General features: G+C 43.4%; 1 protein-coding gene across 1 annotated transcript in view; it reads left to right on the top strand.

Annotated features, from left to right (window-relative positions):
• The window catches only part of LMF1 (lipase maturation factor 1), a 506,204-nt gene that overhangs the window by 61,168 nt on the left and 421,917 nt on the right, over positions 1-23,119 (top strand). Inside the window, exon 3 of the mRNA XM_089656039.1 lies at positions 11,073-11,083. Coding sequence (XP_089512165.1) covers positions 11,073-11,083 — 11 coding nt within the window. The remainder of the gene's footprint in view (positions 1-11,072; positions 11,084-23,119) is intronic.

Here is a 23,119-nt window from a genome sequence, read left to right on the forward strand (position 1 = left end):
TCGAAAATTAGGAAATTAAAAAAATGTTTTTTTTCACTAATTCTTTTTTAACATACTGTCACCAGTGCAGTACAGCATCATCATATAATTGGTGTGGTGCTGATCAGGGACACTGACTGGTGACAGTATGTAAAAAACACAAACATTTAATATATTTTTTTCATTTGTTTCCTTTTTTTATACGATTTTTTTTTAGCACATTGTGACCTGAGCAATACATTTTTATCATAGTAACGTTGTACTACTCTGGGGAAGTGATCAGGATTTTTTCTTTTGTTTTACACATTATGATCGCTTATACCAGTGAATTTCACTGTTACAGGCAACCATGTTTACTATTTTGGTTAGCTGTGATTGGCCACAGCTAATCAGATGGTACAGATGGGCTGTGATCACTGTGAACAAACATAGAGATCAACACAATAGTACACAATTGATGGCATGAATGAAAGCCATCAATTGTGTAAAAATGTCATTTGATCTGCTGCAATTGGTCACAGTGATCACATGGTACTGGCAGCGGCCAGTGCACTGATCGGTAATAAGCTGTGACAGCTCACGCCACAGTGTGTCATATAATGTCCACCTGGAACGATGAATATCCCGCCTGGCCATCATTTGCCTATAGGCTGGGCGGGAACTGGTTAATTTAGGTCACAAAAACACAACTGAGGGGATTTATTAAAACTGTAGAGTGCAAAATCTGGTCTGCACAGAAACCAATCAGCTTCCGTTTGTTGTCAAAGCTTAACTGAACAAACTGAAGTTAGAAGATGATTGGCTACCATGCACAGCAGCACCAGATTCTGAGTGTGCACATTATAGTAAACCTCAACCAATAATATGTATTATACATGGACATCATATCCCCCCCTTATGTATTATACATGGAGATCATATCCCCCTTATGTATTATACATGGACATCATATCCCCCCTTATGTATTATACATGGAGATCATATCTCCCCTTATGTATTATACATGGAGATCATATCCCCCCTTATGTATTATACATGGAGATCATATCCCCCCTTATGTATTATACATGGAGATCATATCCCCCTTATGTATTATACATGGAGATCATATCCCCCCTTATGTATTATACATGGAGATCATATCCCCTCCTTATGTATTATACATGGTGATCATATCCCCCCTTATGTATTATACATGGAGATCATATCCCCCCTTATGTATTATACATGGTGATCATATCCCCCCTTATGTATTATATATGGAGATCATATCCCCCCTTATGTATTATACATGGAGATCATATCCCCCCTTATGTATTATACATGGACATCATATCCCCCTTATGTATTATATATGGAGATCATATCCCCCCCTTATGTATTATACATGGTGATCATATCCCCCCCTTATGTATTATACATGGACATCATATCCCCCCTTATGTATTATACATGGAGATCATATCCCCCCTTATGTATTATATATGGAGATCATATCCCCCCCTTATGTATTATACATGGTGATCATATCCCCCCCTTATGTATTATACATGGACATCATATCCCCCCCTTATGTATTATACATGGAGATCATACCCCCCCTTATGTATTATACATGGACATCATATCCCCCCCTTATGTATTATACATGGAGATCATATCCCCCCTTATGTATTATACATGGTGATCATATCCCCCCCTTATGTATTATACATGGACATCATATCCCCCCCTTATGTATTATACATGGAGATCATACCCCCCCTTATGTATTATACATGGACATCATATCCCCCCCTTATGTATTATACATGGAGATCATATCCCCCCTTATGTATTATACATGGAGATCATATCCCCCTCCTTATGTATTATACATGGAGATCGTATCCCCCCTTATGTATTATACATGGAGATCATATCCCCCCTTATGTATTATACATGGAGATCATATCCCCCTTATGTAGTATACATGGAGATCATATCCCCCCTTATGTATAATACATGGTGATCATATCCCCCCTTATGTATTATACATGGAGATCATATCCCCCCTTATGAATTATACATGGTGATCATATCCCCCTTATGTATTATACATGGAGATCATATCCCCCCTTATGTATTATACATGGTGATCGTATCCCCCCTTATGTATTATACATGGAGATCATATCCCCCCTTATGTATTATACATGGTGATCATATCCCCCCTTATGTATTATACATGGAGATCATATCCCCCCTTATGTATTATACATGGAGATCATATCCCCCTTATGTATTATTCATGGTGATCATATCCCCCTTATGTATTATACATGGAGATCATATCCCCCCTTATGTATTATACATGGTGATCATATCCCCCCTTATGTATTATATATGGAGATCATATCCCCCTTATGTGTTATACATGGAGATCATATCCCCCCTTATGTATTATACATGGAGATCATATCCCCCCTTATGTATTACACATGGTGATCATATCCCCCCTTATGTATTATACATGGAGATCATATCCCCCCTTATGTATTATACATGGAGATCATATCCCCCCTTATGTATTATACATGGAGATCATATCCCCCTTATGTATTATACATGGAGATCATATCCCCCCTTATGTATTATACATGGTGATCATATCCCCCCTTATGTATTATACATGGAGATCATATCCCCCTTATGTATTATACATGGAGATCATATCCCCCTTATGTATTATACATGGAGATCATATCCCCCCTTATGTATTATACATGGAGATCATATCCCCCCTTATGTATTATACATGGAGATCATATCCCCCCTTATGTATTACACATGGTGATCATATCCCCCCTTATGTATTACACATGGAGATCATATCCCCCCTTATGTATTACACATGGAGATCATATCCCCCCTTATGTATTATAGATGGAGATCATATCCCCCTTATGTATTATACATGGAGATCATATCCCCCCTTATGTAACATATATGGAGATCATATCCCCCCTTATGTAGTAAACATGGAGATCATATCCCCCCTTGTGTATTCTACATGGTGATCATATCCCCCCTTATGTATTCTACATGGTGATCATATCCCCCCTTATGTATTATACATGGAGATCATATCCCCCCTTATGTATTATTATACATGGAGATCATATCCCCCCCTTATGTATTATACATGGAGATCATATCCCCCCTTATGTATTATACATGGAGATCATATCCCCCTTATGTATTATACATGGAGATCATATCCCCCCCTTATGTATTATACATGGAGATCATATCCCCCTTATGTATTATACATGGAGATCATATCCCCCCCTTATGTATTATACATGGAGATCATATCCCCCTTATGTATTATACATGGAGATCATATCCCCCCCTTATGTATTATACATGGAGATCATATCCCCCCTTATGTATTATACATGGTGATCATATCCCCCCTTATGTATTATATATGGAGATCATATCCCCCCTTATGTATTATACATGGAGATCATATCCCCCCTTATGTATTATACATGGAGATCATATCCCCCTTATGTATTATACATGGAGATCATATCCCCCCTTATGTATTATACATGGAGATCATATCCCCCCTTATGTATTATACATGGAGATCATATCCCCCCTTAATCTCCTCTTCTCAAGAGAGAATACATTCAGTTCCTCTAATCTTTCCTCATAGCTGAGCTCCTCCATGCCTCTTATCAGTTTGGTTGCCCTTCTCTGTACTTTCTACAGTTCCCCAATGTTCTTTTTGTGAATTGGTGCCCAAAACTGAACTGCATATTCCAGATGAGGTCTTACTAATGATTTGTACCGGGGGAAATTATATCTCTCTCTGGAGTCTATACCTCTTTTAATACAATGGAGGATTGCAAGCTATGTTTTCATACGTAGACGCCTCTGATGGGTGCATTTATGTTTGTGTGTGTGGGAGGTTAAGGTACTTTGGTGTAACTTTATTTTTTTACTTGTTTTAAGGTTCAGTTACACTTTATTTATATCACATAGGGAACACAAAGTCCACTATGTGATATATATATTTTAAGACAGGATCTCTTTAATGAGAAATAAGTCTTTTAGACTCCTGAAGTCTCACCTGCCTTCCTTTGAAGCTAATGCCCTCAAGGACCATGGAATGGGACCACAGAAACCAGAAGTGATGTTTCACACATTGGGGTAGATTACTAAAACTGGAGCACTCAGAATCTGGTGCAGCTGTGCATGGTAGCCAATCAGCTTCTGACTTCAGCTTGTTCAGTTATGCTTTGGCATTGAAACCTGGAATCTGATTGGTTTCTATGCAGAGCTGCACCAGATTTTGCAGTCTGCAGTTTTAGTAAATAACCCCCACTGTGTCTGGGTTAATTCTAGCTAGTGGAGAGCAGTGAACAGATGTTTTTAGGTCTCCCCCAACCCAGTGACACCCGCCTTGTGGAGCCTAGAAAGCATGGCAGGGGAGGTCCCACCGGGGGGGGGGGGGGTACAGCTGCTGGATCGCTTTCATTAGAAAGCTGACAGTTGGCTTGTGTAGTTCATACACTGTTTTTACTGTATAATGGAAAAAAGACCAACAAATTGTGGAATAAAATAACCTGTTTCCCTGACTTTTTTTTTATAAGACATCTATTTCAAACCCAAAAGCCAGGACAATATGACCCCTGAAGACATAGGACTGAATCCAGTAATGTTTCCATTAAAAAAAATTCTTAATATGTAAACTCCAGAGCTATGGTAATGTCAGCACATAATTGGATCCTTGTGCTGCCTCTCCCTCTCCCAGTCTGAGCTCCGCTGCACAGGGACTGCAAGAGGCTGAAACCAGGTCAGATTCAGCTATGTTCTTGAAAACAGAGCTACATTTATTTTGTCTTTTATATCTGCCTAGAGTTCAGATTTAGTGACTGGGATTATTATTATTATACAGGATTTATATAGCGCCAACAGTTTGCTCAGCGCTTTACAATATAACGGGAGACAATACAGCAACAATACAGTTCAATACAAGAGGGATAGGAGGGCCCTGATCCTGGGAGCTTACAATCTAAGAGGGAGGGGCTAGTGGTAGAACAGGTAGTAACTGTGGGGGATGGACTGGTAGGAAGAGTAGAAAATTCCATTATTAACTGAGGGCAGGATAGGCTTCCCTGAAGAGATAAGTTTTCAGAGGTCACCTAAAAGTGAGCAGAGTAGGCAATAGTCTGATAAATTGGGGTAGAGAGTTCCAGAGGATGGGGGAAGCTCTGCAGAAGTCCTGGAGACGAGCATGGGAGGAGGAGACAAGGCAGCTAGAGAGTAGGAGGTCGCGGGAGGAGCAGAGAGTACGGTTTGGGTGATATTTGGAGACAAGATCGTTGATGCAATTTGGGGCAGAGTTATAAATGGCTTTATATGTTATTGTTCATGTTTTGAATTTTATGACAGGGTATGCTCAGTAAGACGTCAGCACTTCAATGTATGATTTTGTTTTGGTAGAAAGGAAGTTAACAGTCGTTAATATGTAAAATTAAAGTTAGCCTCATGTGACAAGAGGCTGCAGTTCTGACAAGGAAAGCCTGCTCAATATAAATACATAATAAGGGCTTATTTACAAATGCCACCCCTCTGAGAAGTGATCTGAGGTGGATTGATTTTTAGAGGGAGTTTTGATTTAGCCCTCACCACTATGATATATTCACGCGGTTGCAGTGCAGCGCCATAGACCTGCGTTGGTTACTTTCAACGGTGGTGACGCTCACCAAATGCGCCATGCTGCATCATTTTTGGCGTTTGCAGTATCACTGTTGCAACGTGTAGAACCCTGTGCAGCTGCATGCCCTGGTTCGGGAGGGCACAACCTCCTGGTAATACCTCCCCCAAGACACCCATGTAAACAAAGCCTAAGGGTACAATGAGTGGCTTTTTTTTACTTTTAACACATTTGCAGTATTTCCTTGATTGATGGTGACTTAGAGTTGCTGATGAATTCCTTGTGCTTCTTTAATAAAAATGTCACCAGTCATTACATTTGTAATTATCTGTGTCTATGTAACGCACGGGAACTGTACATCAGCTCATCCTGGCAGAAGGAGATGCGGGCTTTTTTTTTTTTCTTTCTATTTAGTCTCTTGCTTTATTTGAAGAACAGACCAAGATAATCATTGAAAGCTGACTGGAAGTCTGAATCAGTTTGAATTCTTGCACTCTGGAGAAAGGATTGGATTTCAAAGATTTATTTCATTATAAACAGCCAGAGCATCTCTGCAGCATCCTGTGCCTGGTGCTAATGCTGTCTCCAGGGCTTCCTCTAATAAGAGTTTGTCTTTGCCAAGCTGAATTGCAGTTTTTTGGATGCGAAGGGGAAGGACAGACACGGTTCATAGGAGAGGTGGGGAGTTTCAGTGCGCTCCCCCCCCCACCCTTCGCTGTAATCAGTACGTTCTAACTGATGTCAGCGCACTGGGGTCCTGGGTTCAGTCTCATCAGGGTCATTCTCCCTGAGATTGTGTTTTCTGTACATGTTTGCTTCAATCCAAAAATATACCGGGAGATTAAATTATATGTAAACCCAATCCCTAAAATCTCATAGAAAGTTTAATGTAAATCGGCAGAAACAATTGAATAGTTTCCGTGATACTTTTTTTATTTGCACTAACACAGGGCTTAAAATTTCATGTCCTGAGCTACTAGCCAGGCCTTAGAGTTACTCGCCACCAACAAACAGAGACACATACAGAGACACATGAATACACACACACATACATATAGACACATGAATACACACACACATACATATAGACACATGAATACACACAAAGCCACGTAAAGACACACAGATACATGTACATACACAGAAATACATATCTTCCCTCGCTCTCCTTCTGCCTCTCCCTCTTTCTTTCCTCTCTCTCTCTCTTTCCCCACCCCCTCCCTCTCTCTCTTCCCTCTCCCCTCCCCCCTCTCTCTCCTCACCCCTCTCTCTCTCCTCACCCCTCTCTCTCCTCTCTCTCCTCACCCCTCTCTCTCCCCTCTCCCCCCCCCACCCCCCTCTCTCTCCCCTCTCTTTCATCTCTCTCTCCTCTTTCCTCTTCTCTCTCTCCTCTCTCCTCTCTCTCTTTTCTCTCTCTTTCCTCCCTCTCTTCCCCCCTCTCCCCCCCCTCTTTCTCTCCCCCATCTCTCTCCCCCCATCTCTCCCCCCCTCTCTCTTTCCCCTCCCCCCATCTCTCTCTCTCTCCCCCCTCTCTTCCCCCCTCTCTCTTCCCCCTCTCTCTCCCCCTCTCTCTTCCCCCCCTCTCTCTCCCCTCTCTCCCCCTCTCCCCTCTCTCCCCCCTCTCCCCCTCTCTCCCCCCCTCTCCCCTCTCTCCCCCATCTCTCTCCTACCCCCTCCCCCTCCCCCCTCTCTCTCCCCCCCTCTCTCCCCCCTCCCCTCTCTCTTCCCCATCTCCCCCCCCCTCTCTCTCTTTCCCCACTCTCTCTCTCTTCCCCCTCCCTCTCTCTTCCCCCCTCTCTCTCTTCCCCCTCTCTTTCCCTCTCTCTCTCTCTCTCTCTTTCCCCCTCCCTCTCTCTCTTTCCCCCTCCATCTCTCTCTTTCCCCCCTCTCTCTCCCTCCCTCACCCCTCTCTCTCTTCCCCCCTCCCCCTCTCTCTTCCCCCCCCCTCTCTTTCCCCCCTCTCTTTCCCCCCTCTCTTTCCCCCCTCTCTCCCCCCCTCTCCCCCATCTCTTTCCCCCTCTCTCTCTTCCCCCTCTCTCTCTTCTCTTCCCCCCTCCCCCTGTCTCTCCCCCCTCTCTCTCTTTCCCCTCCTCTCTCTCTCTCTCTCTCTCTCTCTTCCCCCTCCTCTCTCTCTCTTCCCCCTCCTCTCTCTCTCTTCCCCCTCCTCTCTCTCTCTTCCCCCCTCTCCCCCCTCTCTCTCTCTTTCCCCCTCTCCCCACCCCTCTCTCTTTCCTCTCTCTCTCTCTCTCTCTTCCTTTCTCACATCGTATGGGGCTGCACACAAACACCTTCTCCAAGGGCTGCTGATCTCCGGGCAGCAGGAAGGGGGGGGGGGGGGTGGTGAGTTTGCAGCCCCATACGATTCGTCAGTGTAGGGAGGGAGGGAGATCCCACAGAACACAGCACAGCTCACCTGCTCCGGGCTTATTCCTCTCTGACACTTCTCTCCCTGCTCCAGGCTGTCCCCTGGTCCCGGCTCGTCAGCTGCTGGAGGGAGAGGTACAGGAGCATCGCTCTGCACCTGCCCTCCCCCGCATCGATTCTCCTGCTGTCCAGGCCACTGCAAGGGTACCGGTGCGACCCCCTCTGCTGGCGGCCCTGCATAGCTCTGTCTGCTGCTGCCCAAAAGGTCCCTTCTTCCGGGGAACGGTGCCTCGCGGTAGATACGCCCCTGCCCTGGGGGGTGCACTTGCCCCCACCATAGTTTCCACTCGCCATTGGCGAGCAGGCGATTGAAAATTTCAAGCCCTGCACTAACATACAATTTTGAGGACAAGCTTTCGGGGTATGTCCCCTTCAAGGTCCAGGCAGTAATACAGCTACAATCACCTCAAGTAATATAAATCGAAAAGTCATTTTCAATATTTTTTACTGCAGGTTTTGTTAAAATAATCCCTGGTGATCTGCTGTTGTGATGGATTTGGTAAAATGCCTATTTAGTTTCCTATTGAATATATATATATATATATATATATATATATATATATATATATGCTATTTCTATAAGTTTTATAAATATTTACTTTTATACTTTAATACATATGTTGTGTGAATATTTTCTGCCTGCTGGGCTTTGTGGTACTATAAGAAATCCTTGCTTAAGAAATGTCTGCTCACACACACAGACCCCCTCCCATCATGTGATTTGGGAAACAAAGGAATGTTTTTCTTCTCTATAAGATAAGATGGAAGAAGATCACACCTATACCATGACGGAGATTGTTTTCGTGTGGAAATGACCAATCAAAGACTAATATAATGCTTATGCTGTTGTCACATGACTCTTGCATCATTCTGCATATATAAGTTCACTTTCTCATTATAATAAACTAGAAGTATTCATAGACTGAACTTGTGTGTCAGCGTGAGTTTCTTCCAGTGTGCGCACATTCCAAAGCTAGCATCATAAATTAGGACAGGAACAGATAAGCAGTGGACAATTAAGTCCTATACTAAAACACTGTGAAGGTACTTTTTCGGGTATTTTTCTATAGGGTGACACTGCTTACTGTTTTCACCATCAGGAAACCTGCCCTGAGAAATACAGAGAACAAAAAAAAAAGTTGAAGATACGGTGCCTTGAAAAAGTAATTAAACCACTTGCAATTTTCCACATTTTGTCATTTTACAACCAAAAACGTAAATGTATGTTATTGGGATTTTATGTGATAGACCAGCAATGGGCAAACTACGGCCCGCGGGCCGTATACGGTCCGGCGGACCTTTTAATCCGGCCCGCGGAGCGTGGCAAACATTGGCTGTCAGGATGTAGGCGGGGCAGCGTGACGAACGTGAGGGGAGCTAGGCTCCTCTCACAGTCCGCCCTGAAGACCGGAACGGCGCAGGAACACGGCGAGAGGAACGCGCGGAGCAAAGGTAAGTGAATTGACACAATATGGGGAATGAATTACTATGGGGGGATGAATTACTATATGGGGGATGAATTACTATGGGGGATGAATTACTATAGGGGGGATGAATTACTATATGGGGGATGAATTACTATATGGGGGATGAATTACTATGAGGGATGAATTACTATATGGGGGATGAATTACTATGGGGGATGAATTACTATGTGGGGGATGAATTACTATGTGGGGGATGAATTACTATGTGGGGGATGAATTACTATGGGGGATGAATTACTATATGGGGGATGAATTACTATGTGGGGGATGAATTACTATATGGGGGATGAATTACTATGTGGGGGATGAATTACTATATGGGGGATGAATTACTATGGGGGATGAATTACTATATGGGGGATGAATTACTATGGGGGATGAATTACTATATGGGGGATGAATTACTATAGGGGGGATGAATTACTATATGGGGGATGAATTACTATATGGGGGATGAATTACTATGGGGGATGAATTACTATGGGTCCAGCCCCCGGGTCCAATATATGAACCCATTGCGGCCTTCAAGTCAAAAAGTTTGCCCACCCCTGTGATAGACCAACACAAAGTGGCACATAATTGTGAAGTGGAGGGAAAATGCTAAATGGTTTGCAAAATTTTTCACAAATTCTAGCTGCAAGTCTTTTTGGGGATGTCTCTACCAGCTTTGCACATCTAGAGAGGGACATTTCTGCCCATTCTTTGCAAAATAGCTCAAGCTCTTACAGAGACATCATGTCCTTTGAGGGCAATCATAATGCTGATGCGGCCCACAGTGAAATTGATTATGATACCCCTGCCTTCGCTGCTCCATTCGTTAGTAGCACTATGACATAATCACGTACAATGCAGGACCAATGGACCTGCATTGCCAGTAAGGACTCTGAGAACCCATCTACAGCTCGGAGCTTCAGAGGGAAGAGGAGAGTGCTGGGGTAGCATGAGATAATGTAATTTAAACTGCTTTTTAATGTTTCCCTGTATAAAAACAAGTATTAACCCTTGCAGTACGGGGGAAGGCGGGGTCTGGAGTCCTGCTGACAGGTTGGTTTTCACCGGATTTCAACTTTTTTTTTTTTTTTTTTGGGGTGAGGGTTTTCCATATGACCAGATAAAACGTTTTATTTTTGTCAGAGTTGGGAAGAATAAATCCCCCTGTCAGGTTTTACCCAATAGTAGTAAGAACCCAACAGGGGTCCTAATCCTCGCCCACTGTATCCAAAACTAAAAAGACAGGAAAACGTTATAATTGACGTTTATTATCCACTTTGTCATTTTTTTTTTTGCGCTTCCAGATGTTTAAAGTATCTATTAGTCCTTCGAAAACTGACAGTGGAGCCCACAGAAACCAGCCAGAGTCTTCCTTTTATTGGGTGGAATGTTGAATGTAATTGGATGTTACTGACAACACTGATAGTTCTTTCTTCACACTTTCTCTCTAACAGAATTCTTTGTTTTGTGTCTTGCAGGTATTCTTTTGGTAAGTGTCCTGACGGGGAACATGTCTGCCCTATTCTTGTCTGTATCGCTGTAAGTGTGTAGTAATTGCATGGCTCACATGTTTACATTACATTTGCCTTGACTATTGTAACTCCCTCCTCATTGGCCGACCTCATCGCAGGCTATCCCCTCTTCAGTCTATCATGAATGCTGCTGCCAGACTCATCCACCTTACTAACCGTTCTGTATCTGCCATCCCTCTCTGCCAATCCCTCCACTGGCCTCCACTCAGTGTCCTCCATCCCTCTCTGCCAATCCCTCCACTGGCTCCACTCAGTGTCCTCCATCCCTCTCTGCCAATCCCTCCACTGGCTTCCACTCAGTGTCCTCCACCCCTCTCTGCCAATCCCTCCACTGGCCTCCACTCATTGTCCTCCACCCCTCTCTGCCAATCCCTCCACTGGCCTCCACCCAGTGTCCTCCATCCCTCTCTGCCAATCCCTCCACTGGCCTCCACTCAGTGTCCTCCATCCCTCTCTGCCAATCTTTCCACTCAGTGTCCTCCATCCTTCTCTGCCAATCCCTCCACTGACCTCCACTCAATGTCCTCCACCCCTCTCTGCCAATCCCTCCACTGGCTTCCCATTGCCCAACGGATAAAATTCAAAACATTAACAATAACATATAAAGCCATTTATAACTCTGCCCCAAATTACATCACCAATCTTGTCTCCAAATATCACCCAAACCGTCCTCTCCGCTCCTCGCACGACCTCCTGCTCTCTAGCTCTCTCGTCTCCTCCTCCCAAGCTCGTCTCCAGGACTTCTCCAGAGCTTCCCCCATGCTCTGGAACTCTCTACTCCAATTTATCAGACTATCGCATACTCTGCTCACTTTTAGGCGATCTCTGAAAACCGATCTCTTCAGGGAAGCCTATCCTGCCCTCAGCTAATAATGGAATCTTCTACTCCTCCTACCAGTCCATCCCCCACATTTATTACCTTTTGTACCACTAGCCCCTCCCTCTTAGATTGTAAGCTCCAAGGAGCAGGGCCCTCCTAACCCTCTTGTATTGAACTGTATTGTTGCTGTATTGTCTCCCGTTATTTTGTAAAGCGCTGAGTAAACTGTTGGCGCTATATAAATCCTGTATAATAATGAGGGCAATAATGAGGGAAACTACAGTATAATGGTACAAAATACAGTCTAAGGAAGTCATGCGGAATTATTAACATTTTGTATTGGATGATAAAATACATATGAATCTATAACAAACTGTAACTTAGTAAGTGTAACACGTGTGTAGTCATAGGCCACCCCTTTCTTTTTGCTGGATGATGGTGTTTGATACATGTATGTATTCTAAAGAGGTCCTGTACTGTGAAATCCAGCAAGCAGAAGGAAAAGGACCCCAATATTGCCTGTAAGTTCCCTGTAGCCTTTTCCCAATACTAAAGCCAGCAGACAAATGCCCTTTTTGTTTGTTTTTGTTTTTTTGCATGTTGGTCTCATATTAACCACTTGCCTTCCTGAGGATTTTCCCCCCTTCCTCACCAGGCCATTTTTTGCGATACGGCGCTGCGTTACTTTAACTGACAATTGCGCGGTCATGCAACGCTGCACCCAAATTAAATTTACGGCCTTTTTTCCCTCAAATAGAGTTTTTTTCTGGTAATATTTGATCGCCTGTGCATTTTTTATTTTTTGCTCTATAAACAATAAGACAATTTTGAGAAAAAAAACAATATTTTTGACTTTTTGCTATTAAATATGTCCAGTAAAAAAAATTTTAAAAATCAAATTTCGTCATAAATTTAGGCCAGAATGTATTCTACTCCTCATCTTTGCTAAAGAAAAACCCAATACGTGTAAATTAATTGGTTTACATGAAAGTTATAGCGTTTACAAATGGCAGTATAGATACTGGATTTTTTTTATTTTTATTTTTACTAGTAATGGTGGCGATCAGCGACTTATAGCGGGACTGCAGCGGGCATTCTGATACTGGAGGGAACTGACTTGGTGTCACTGACATCCCCAGTGACACCAATACATTGATCAGTGCTAATAAAAAGCACTGACACTGTACTAATGGCACTGGGCAGGAAGGGTTTACCATCTGGGGTGATCAAGGGGTTAATTGTGTGCTGTTTCACTATGTTGGCTGTGTGTTTTTCACTGTTAGCACACTGCTTTGTACGGTTTATACACAGGTCTCTCCCCCATCAGAAGATACTTGGCGATCACTGGGTGCTGGCGAGTAATCACCAGCCGGGACCTGGTGATTGACCATCGAAGCCGCGAATGGCTGCACAGGTAGGGCGCGTGCGCCCCCTACCCGGAACTGCAAAATCACGTATATATACGTGATTTTGCACACCCGTGCCATCCTGTAGAAGTATTTCTGCTATAGTATGGCACGGAAATGGTTAAAAATAGGTTACTAACGTTACAAATATATTCTCATAAGACAGAATGCAACTCCGGAAGTGACTTATTATATTGTAATGTGTTGTTTCATTTTTGAGCATGCACAGTCTTCGCCACTCGATTTTTTACAGACAAATACTGCACTGATTAAACGAAAATTGTTAATTCTGATATTGGAGGAGAAACATTTTTGTGCTTGTCCCTTCAGATAATTTTGCATGAACTGTCGTGATTACCTCTTGAAAGCTGTGTATTAACGATCAGATTATCAGACGATCGCTCCCAAAGCGGTATTTTGTGTCCGATTTTCTCATTGTGTGTACTAGGCTTAAGATACAAAGTCAAGAGCACTTCAAATAACTGCGATTCACACATTCATTGTGAAGACAGATCACATAAATGATATGAAAATAATGTTTTGAGACCTTGCAGGGTCCCTTCTTCACTACTGGCCGCTATGTTGCCTTGATGAAGAGACCTTGCTGGGCCCTGATACATCAGTTTGTTATGGCTTATGTGATGCTGTCTTCACAAAAAAAATATGAATTGATGCCAGTAGATTGATATCCTTGTACCTCGTATTGGCACGGCAGTCATTTTAAGCACCCACCAATTTTTCAAAGGATCCCATTGATTTTGTCCACTACATAATTGCTGTGCCTTGTGCCTCTGTGTGCAGGCAGCCATCCTTGTAGAGACAGGGTTTACCGTCTTTATGTCAGAGCCCCCCCCTGATGACTGGCAATCTGATGAATAGTGGGGGGGATATTCAAGAAGCAGCTAGAAGCAAAGGAAGCACAGAACCACGGAATGGGTGAAGCAGAAGTAGGGAATTCTTGCCCTACTGGTCCTCTGGTATAGTTTCCACTCCAGCAAGGAAAACGTTGAGCAGCACAGTAGTGACATCACCAAATCTCACTCCAAATGTCCTGAGATTAGAAGTCAGAGGTAACACTGCCTTAAATGATCTATGGGGCTACAGAACAGGAGTGCCTAGATGCAATCAGGTCTGGAAGTGAACTTCTATTTTTCTGGACAAGTAAGGGAAAAAAATGTAGATCTATTAGGATACAGTCTAGGTACAATTAACATTTTTAGATTTTCCCTGCAATATAGCAAATCTTCACTTTCTGAGTTCAGGTCCACCTAAATTAGTGAATGCGGTTGCAATGTACATCCAGAATCCAGCACCACCCTCCACTTAAAATTTCTCAGTAGAAGTTTGGACTTTGAATGCAGACAAATTCAGGCCATCTGGAGCAAGGAATTGGCTGAGGAGGTTGGGGCCAAATAAAAGATTTCTTAGAAAATTATCATTTAAAGGGGCAATTAACCCAGAGGTGATACTCTATTTATGAATGTATCCGGATGGGCTGGGCTCCTGGTTTCTGGGATAATCCCAATGGCAAGATTTCACTGTCGCAGTTCCCAACTGTCTTTCTGGGAGGTATGGATGTTTCTGCCACCTTTGCATGATGGGCAAAGCAAGAGATGCACTTTGACAGCCTCACTAGCTGCATATACTTCCCTTCCCTTTGCCCCTGCTCGGTCTAATCACTGGGAGAGAAGGAGGTTTATCTCTGTGTAAGCTACTTAAAGCTGAACTACGCTGCATCCAAGCATCACAAACCAAAAATGCTGTTCAATTCATTTTTAATATTCAAAAGAAACTCACTCATCCATCCATCCATCCATGTTTCCATGCTTTATTTTGCCGAGAAATCATTTTGAAAGGCACACCTTTTTTTTTTTCTTTGGCTATGGACATCTTGAGTAAGGTCAGATGATCCATGTAGCATTTGCATCCTGGAATTTGTCTGCCCTTAGCTCAGGCATGCAGGCAAATGGGTGTGCTTGGATGAAAAAAAACCTCCTCCCCTCCTGAAGACTCCTGGGATGTATGACATCATTTTGGCTCAGGCAAGAAACCAGGAAGTAACTGAAGAGGTGAACAAAGTTTAAAACAAATATGATATAAAGTTTCTATCTGTTTCACTAATGCTAGTATTGTAAGGATTAAATATAGTCAGTGTGGATTGAGAGAGTGAAGTTCTGCTTTAATGCTCACACAGAGCCGAGAACTCTGTCCCTTCCAAGAGTCTGAGAAACAACTTCTGTAATGTAGTAGAAAAAGGAATCGCATGCAGGGCTGTCTTAATAGCATCATGGGCCACTGATCAAAGTAATGCACTGGGGCCCCTATGAGCCTTCCCCAATTTATGGACCTACTCTTAAGAATGAAAGTATAAATATTTGATAGAATTAAACATTCTGTATATTTAATAATACTTTCAATAAAATTAGTTCTAAGCATCAAGATAAAATGCAATAAGTCAAAGAATAAAAAGAATAATCAATACAAAGGGTACGGGGGGCGGAAGCGCACAGTACAGGGGGCATAGTTGGTCATAGTACAGGGGGATCGGGGGGAACAATTCTGCGATCAGGAGGGCACATTGAAGATTATGGGATGCTGCCACGATCGTAAAAAAGTGTGATTATCCCAGCAAATCGGGATAGCTGGCAAGTATGATGTAAAGCAAGATTACCATGGGGCCCAAATGCACCTGGGGCCCCTGGGCCTTGCATTAAGATGGCCACGGTCACATGATCTCCATACCTGAGAGCATAAAAAGGTATGTGCTGCAGGGCAAGGGGGGTTAAAGTGAAGCTTTTTCTTTGCTCGCATAATCAAAGCACAGGTTGTCTTTATCCAATCTCCATTTGTTTAAAGAAGAACTGTAGAAGTTAGGAGAAATCAAATAGCTGCTGATACTATCCCTTCTACTACTAGCTTGAAGCTTTGTGGGCTCTGCCCAGCACTATACAACATTTCCAGATGCAGACAATTTATCTAATTTGATTACATTTCAAACATAGTTCTCAGTTGCATGATTTTTTTTAAATATCTATCTATCTATCTATCTATCTATCTATCTATCTATCTATCTATCTATCTAGTGGCTAAATGGTTAGCACTCCCACATGGCAGTACTAGGGTCATCGGTTCAAATCCCAACCACAGCATCACCTGCCTGGAGTTTGCATATTCTCCCTGTGCCTGCATGGGCTTCCTCCGGGTACTCTGGTTTCCTTCCACACTCCAAAGACATGTTGGTAGGTGAATTGGCTCCTGTCTAAATTGTCCCTAGTATGTGTATGTATGAATGTGAGTTAGGGACCTTAGATTGTACGCCCCTTGAGGGTTAGGGACCTTAGATTGTACACCCCTTGAGGGTTAGGGACCTTAGATTGTACACCCCTTGAGGGTTAGGGACCTTAGATTGTACACCCCTTGAGGGTTAGGGACCTTAGATTGTACACCCCTTGAGGGTTAGGGACCTTAGATTGTACACCCCTTGAGGGTTAGGGACTGATGTGAATGTACAATATATATGTAAAGTGCTGTGTAAATTGACAGCGCTATATAAGTACCTGAAATAAATAATAAATAAATCTATCCGTTTATTCATCTGTCCATCCATCTATCTGCATTAAAAACGTCCTTTTCAATGGGGGTGCTTCCAGCTTTCTGTGAGCTCCCGGTGCGTAGAGCAGGGCCCAGATCTGAGTGGTCAGCCTAGCCCAGCTGCTCACAAACAGGTATCAGTCCTTAGTCTCCTGTGTGTGTTATAAAGAGTGGTTTGAACTTTTTTTTTTTCAATAACAGAGGATTCTGTGATTAGAAATGAATGTAGCAGAGGGCTACATGTGCCTCCTTGGGTTGGAGTCCTTCCAGAGTTTTTCATTGTTATACAGACAGATCTTTAGCACATACACTGTTAGTGCCCACATGTAGACATTCTGGTATTTTGAGGGTCTACATCTCCTCTGCATTTGTTTCCTCAGCAGTGGTACTTCACAACACCCCTATATTGCAACTCTTCCAAGTGGAGTTATTTACTAAAACTGCACGGTGCAAAAACTGGTGCAGCTCTGCAGAGAAACCAATCCGCTTCCAGGTTTTATTGTCAAAGCTTAATTGAACAAGCTTAACTGCTTCCCGTCCGCCCTATAGCAGAAATACTGATACAGGGCGGCACGGGTGCGCAAAAACACGTATATATACACATGATTTTGCAGTTCTGGGCAAGGGGCGTGCACTCCCTATCCGTGCTGCCACTCGCGGTCTCGGCTGTCAATCACCAGGTCTCGGCCAGTGATTACTCCCTGGCACCCGGTGATTGGCGAGTATTACCGACGGGGGAGAGGACTGTATGTAAACAATACAGTTCTTACCCCTGTCAGCTCCTGCACACTGCTTTGTATGGCTCATATATATATATATATGTGTGTGTTTTTTCTCTCTGTTTTTAGCCCTGCAATATGTAGGTGCTTTTCTTCCAGTACCAAAACAATATGTGTTTCAGTAAATCTGTAGACTAGAAGCAGAAGTCTTTGTTTTGTTAGCAGACCATTCAGTAACTTTACAAGTCATCATGAATAAATTCCTGACATGTCACAATATACAGCACCAGTATAATTTCTCAAAAAATCCACACCCTTTATCACTAACCCCCCTGGCGGTATTCCCGAGTGTAGCTCGGGGTAAAGTTTCAGCACCACAAGCGGTAACCCTGAGCTACACTCGGGAATACACTGCAGCGTTGCTCCGGGATCTCTTCTTCACTTACCTTGTCCTGCGCTCCTGCGATGTCCCCCCTGCAGTGTCCCCGGCAATGTCCTCCGGCCGATGCATCTGTCTTCTGGGTTCCGTTCCCTGCGACGTCAGGACGTACGGGGGACGGAACGGCGGGAAATTGGAAAGTTGTAAAAATGACATTCACTAAATTTACTAAAATCCCATCGTATAACATTCCTGTATCAAACCATTTCACATACATGTTGTCCCGAGTGCTTTGTTCGGCACCCTGCCTGCATTTTTACTGTTCTTTCTGCCTGGAAACTGAGAAACGTCCATGACGTCCAAAAAGCGTCCCTTTAGGTCAAAAGCGGTTTTAGACCGGCTAGAGAACAGCGATAGTAAATCAGAACCACTTGCAGAATTGAGTGATAATGATTCGTGGGGGAAATTCCTCATCAGACACTGAAAACGATTTTGCGACTTTGCTCAGCGATGTGCGAACTTGGCGCTATATTTCAAATTTCAGTGTTTTTGGTTTTATTACATTATTGAATTAAATTTATTATTATATTATTTTTTATGATTATTTATTAAATTATGATTTCGTGTTTCACGTTTTATCCTACCCGGGATGTTTACTAGACTCTTGTTTGGACAGATTTCAGGGAGTTATTCCTAAAAATTACAGCCTACAATAAAAAAAAAACTACATATTTCCATGCAAAAAAATGTACCGCTTTGAGCACAGAAATATGGACATAATCAGACAGCTAGGGAGGTTAAAAAACATAATTGAACTCCAGCGCAGTGATTTTGTTTAGAGATGATGTCATTATTCAGTTGCAGGCAGGAGGAAGCATTTCCCAGGTCTCTTCTCCCTCAGTGATCACAATGTCTATGGAAGCCAAACCATGCAAAAAGTTTGTGGTTAAAGGAAGTGTGCACTAATGGTGTGTAAGCCCCGGTTCACATGATTTCAAAGCCGCCAATGATGTGCGGCTTGCAGAGATTTGTGCGAATAAATACACAGATGTCAGTGCAAGTCACACATGAAATTTCACAAAAATAGTGCAGGAACCTTTTTCAAGGGCGCTCCAACTCAAGTCGCACAGATTACAAGGGTTCCATGGCTGGAAATAGGGCGCAACTTGTCATGCGACTTTGATCTGTCATGTCAAATGACAAGTTGCACCCAGTGTGAACAGGGGCTTACAAGGGCCTTTCAGTAACATCATAAGTATAAATAAATCAGTTGCTGACATGCAGCAATGATATTATTTTTTAGAGAGTCTGTACATAAAATGAGATAATAGACAGGGCTTCAGTCTAGTGCAGTGGACTCCAAACTGTGGCCCGGGGCTGAATGCGGCCCTTTGCTTGACTTTGTCCAGGCCTTGAGGCAATATATCTCCCACTAATAATACCAATGATGGGGCACTATTCCTCCCACTGACACCAATGATGGGGCACTATTCCTCCCACTGACACCAATGATGGAGCACTATTCCTCCCACTGACACCAATGATGGGGCACTATTCTTCCCACTAACACCAATGATGGGGCGCTATTCCTCCCACTGATACCAATGATGGGACACTATTCCTCCCACTGACACCAAGGTGGGGCACTATTCCTCCCACTGACACCAATGATGGGGCACTATTCCTCCCACTGACACCAATGATGGGACACTATTTCTCCCACTGACACCAATAATGGGGCACTATTCCTCCCACTGACACCATTAATGGGTCACTATTCCTTTCACTGACGCCAGTGATAGGGCACTATTCCTTCAACTGATACCAATGATGGGGCACTATTCCTTCAACTGACACTAATGATGGGGCAGTATTCTTCCCACTGACACCAATGATGGGGTCTAAGGCTAGGTTCACATCTGTGCGGGTGGTGCCGCTGTGAATCTGCACGAAAATCCGTGCAGCCGCACAGAGAAATGCGGACCCGCGGGCGGGTGCCATTAGTTCTAATGCCACGCCACCCGCACTGGAAAACGCAACCATACTAGGAACCAAGGTTCTCGTGCGGGCTGGGTTTTCAGAAGAAGTGCAGGGATTTTTTTTCTGCGTGTCAAGGGGCATAGAAGTCCATTCAAATGAATGGGCTCTCCTGCCCGCGCAAAACGAAGGCCGCATATATGTGAACCGGGGCTGAGTGTGCATGGACACATAGGATAACACGGAGGGCTGTTTACAACCAGTTAAAAAATATGCCTGGCGCCCCTAAAAGTGGCTGCAAAAAATGCCCTGTGTGCATGAGGCCTTACCCTAGGTTCACACCTAAGCGTTTTCCGCAGCGTTTTGCAGAAACGCAGTACAGTCAATTTAACATGATTTCCTATAGGACACATTCACATCTCTGCATTTTCACCCAGTGTGTTTTTTGGAAAGGGTCAGGGACTTTTTTGAAGGAAAAAGTTGCGTTTTTGGTTCTATAGACTTCAGTGGAAACTCTGCAGAAAAGCTTGTAGTGCGTTTTTTTCTGCGCATTTTTTATGCCTTTCGCGTTTTAAATCTGCCTAGTAACAACAAAAAAGACAAATGAAAAAAATAAAAATGCAACGCAATGCAGAAGTAGCTCAAACGCAACCTAGCCTTGAAGCCAGCCTGTTCACGCCATGTTTTTGCAGTAGCGCATGCACTATTTTTTTGCCAATTCACCACAACGCACACCGTTGCATTGCCGCGCAATGCTCATCTCTCGGAACGTATATTGGGATGCACATTGTTCTGAATGCCACCCCAGTGGACCTTCTGAAGAGAACATGCAGCATGTGGCAATGCCGTAAAGTGCATTGTGGTTCGCTGCTTCATGCAACAAGTGTTGCCGCACATAGTATGTACGATGCCTTAAAGTAAAAGAAATGTCTCCGGCTGCTCTACAACAGCACAAGCTCTGACTACACTTCCACGTTCCCCTCGCTTGTCATCGTCCTGAACCGTGTCCCTTGTCACCTGCGTCCATTTCCTGTTCCTGCCTCTGAGCGCAGACTGATCCCCTTTGTTCCCTGTGCTCGTTCTTTGTAGCCAGTGGGACCCCTGGATGTGATGTTCCTGACCGTCCAGATGAAGGAGATGTAAATGTGTCCTGGCAGAGCGGAGATACAGGAAAACCACAATATAGTTTGCGTTATAATTCTGCAGGAACAACATCTCTTCTCATTCTCCCTCCTATCTGAAGGAAGGATTCTGCCGCACTGAGGACGGCCCGATGAAGACTTCAAAGAACAATGCCTTAAAACATTCCGAAACTTTGCTTTGTGTTCCCGTTCTCTTCCTGTTCCCCGCAGGAAGATGCTCTTTTGAAATCTTATTTTTATTCTTCTTTTCTTTTTTTTTTACTTCATTTGAATCTGACTTTTTTGTGCTGTATCGTGTGTAATTCTTGTGCTATAAGGGGATGAGAGTGCCATCTTTTTCTTTAAGGTGTAATCCAGTAAAAAGTGAACTTTTTCTGAGTGCCTGTAATATGTATCCTTCACCTAGCTTCATGTTTGTTAAAGTGGCTGTAAACGAAATATGAACAAAGCATATCCCTCTACAGTGTGTGCTTATCTCAGTCCAGAGCATATCCCTCTACAGTGTGAGCTTATCTCAGTCCAGAGCATATCCCTCTACAGCATGTGCTTATCTCAGTCCAGAGCATATCACTCTCTAATGTGCTTATCTCAGTCCAGAGCATATCCCTCTACAGTGTGTGCTTATCTCAGTCCAGAGCATATCCCTCTCTAGTGTGCTTATCTCAGTCCAGAGCATATCCCTCTATAGTGTGTGCTTATCTCAGTCCAGAGCATATCACTCTATAGTATGTGTTTATCTCAGTCCAGAGCATATCCCTCTACAGTGTGTGCTTATCTCAGTCCAGAGTATATCCCTATACAGTGTGTGCTTATCTCAGTCCAGAGCATATCCCTCTACAGTGTGCTTATCTCAGTCCAGAGCATATCCCTCTACAGTGTGCTTATCTCAGTCCAGAGCATATCCCTCTACAGTGTGCTTATCTCAGTCCAGAGCATATCCCTCTACAGTGTGTGCTTATCTCAGTCCAGAGTATATCCCTCTACAGTGTGTGCTTATCTCAGTCCAGAGCATATCCCTCTACAGTGTGCTTATCTCAGTCCAGAGCATATCCCTCTACAGTGTGCTTATCTCAGTCCAGAGCATATCCCTCTACAGTGTGTGCTTATCTCAGTCCAGAGCATATCCCTCTATAGTGTGTGCTTATCTCAGTCCAGAGCATATCCCTCTATAGTGTGTGCTTATCTCAGTCCAGAGCATATCCCTCTACAGTGTGTGCTTATCTCAGTCCAGAGCATATCCCTCTACAGTGTGCTTATCTCAGTCCAGAGCATATCCCTCTACAGTGTGTGCTTATCTCAGTCCAGAGCATATCCCTCTATAGTGTGTGCTTATCTCAGTCCAGAGCATATCCCTCTATAGTGTGTGCTTATCTCAGTCCAGAGCATATCCCTCTATAGTGTGTGATTATCTCAGTCCAGAGTATATCCCTCTACAGTGTGTGCTTATCTCAGTCCAGAGCATATCCCTCTACAGTGTGTGCTTATCTCAGTCCAGAGCATATTCCTCTAAAAAGAAATACCCAAATTAGTTTATAACCAAAAATTATAATTTTTCAAAATTTATTTTTTACATTTTTATTTTTTTTGTATTATTTGTTTTTTTTTTATTAACATACTGTCACCCTAGCAGTACAGTGTCACCATAGTGACACTGTACTACTTGTGGGGGGTGATGATTTTTTTTTCTTTTTTTACACTGATTGCTTTTACACCCATAAAGGCTGTAAAAGCAATCATTTCTCCTTCTCTCTGGCTGCATTCCTGATTGGTCACAGCTTGTCACATGGTACAAGGCTGTTGTGAATAGCCTTGTACCATGTGACCGCTGTGATCATTCACAGATTTCACACATAGTAAGCAATGATGTCAGAAGTGACATCTTGCTTACTACTATTTATGTGATCACTGATTGGCCAATCTGTAAATGGGGGGGCTGTTTATAAACGGCAACCTGCTCCT

This window comes from Staurois parvus, unplaced genomic scaffold, assembly GCF_062004578.1.
Source record: "Staurois parvus isolate SC_StPar_1 unplaced genomic scaffold, SC_StPar_1.0 ptg000882l, whole genome shotgun sequence".
NCBI lineage: Eukaryota > Metazoa > Chordata > Amphibia > Anura > Ranidae > Staurois > Staurois parvus.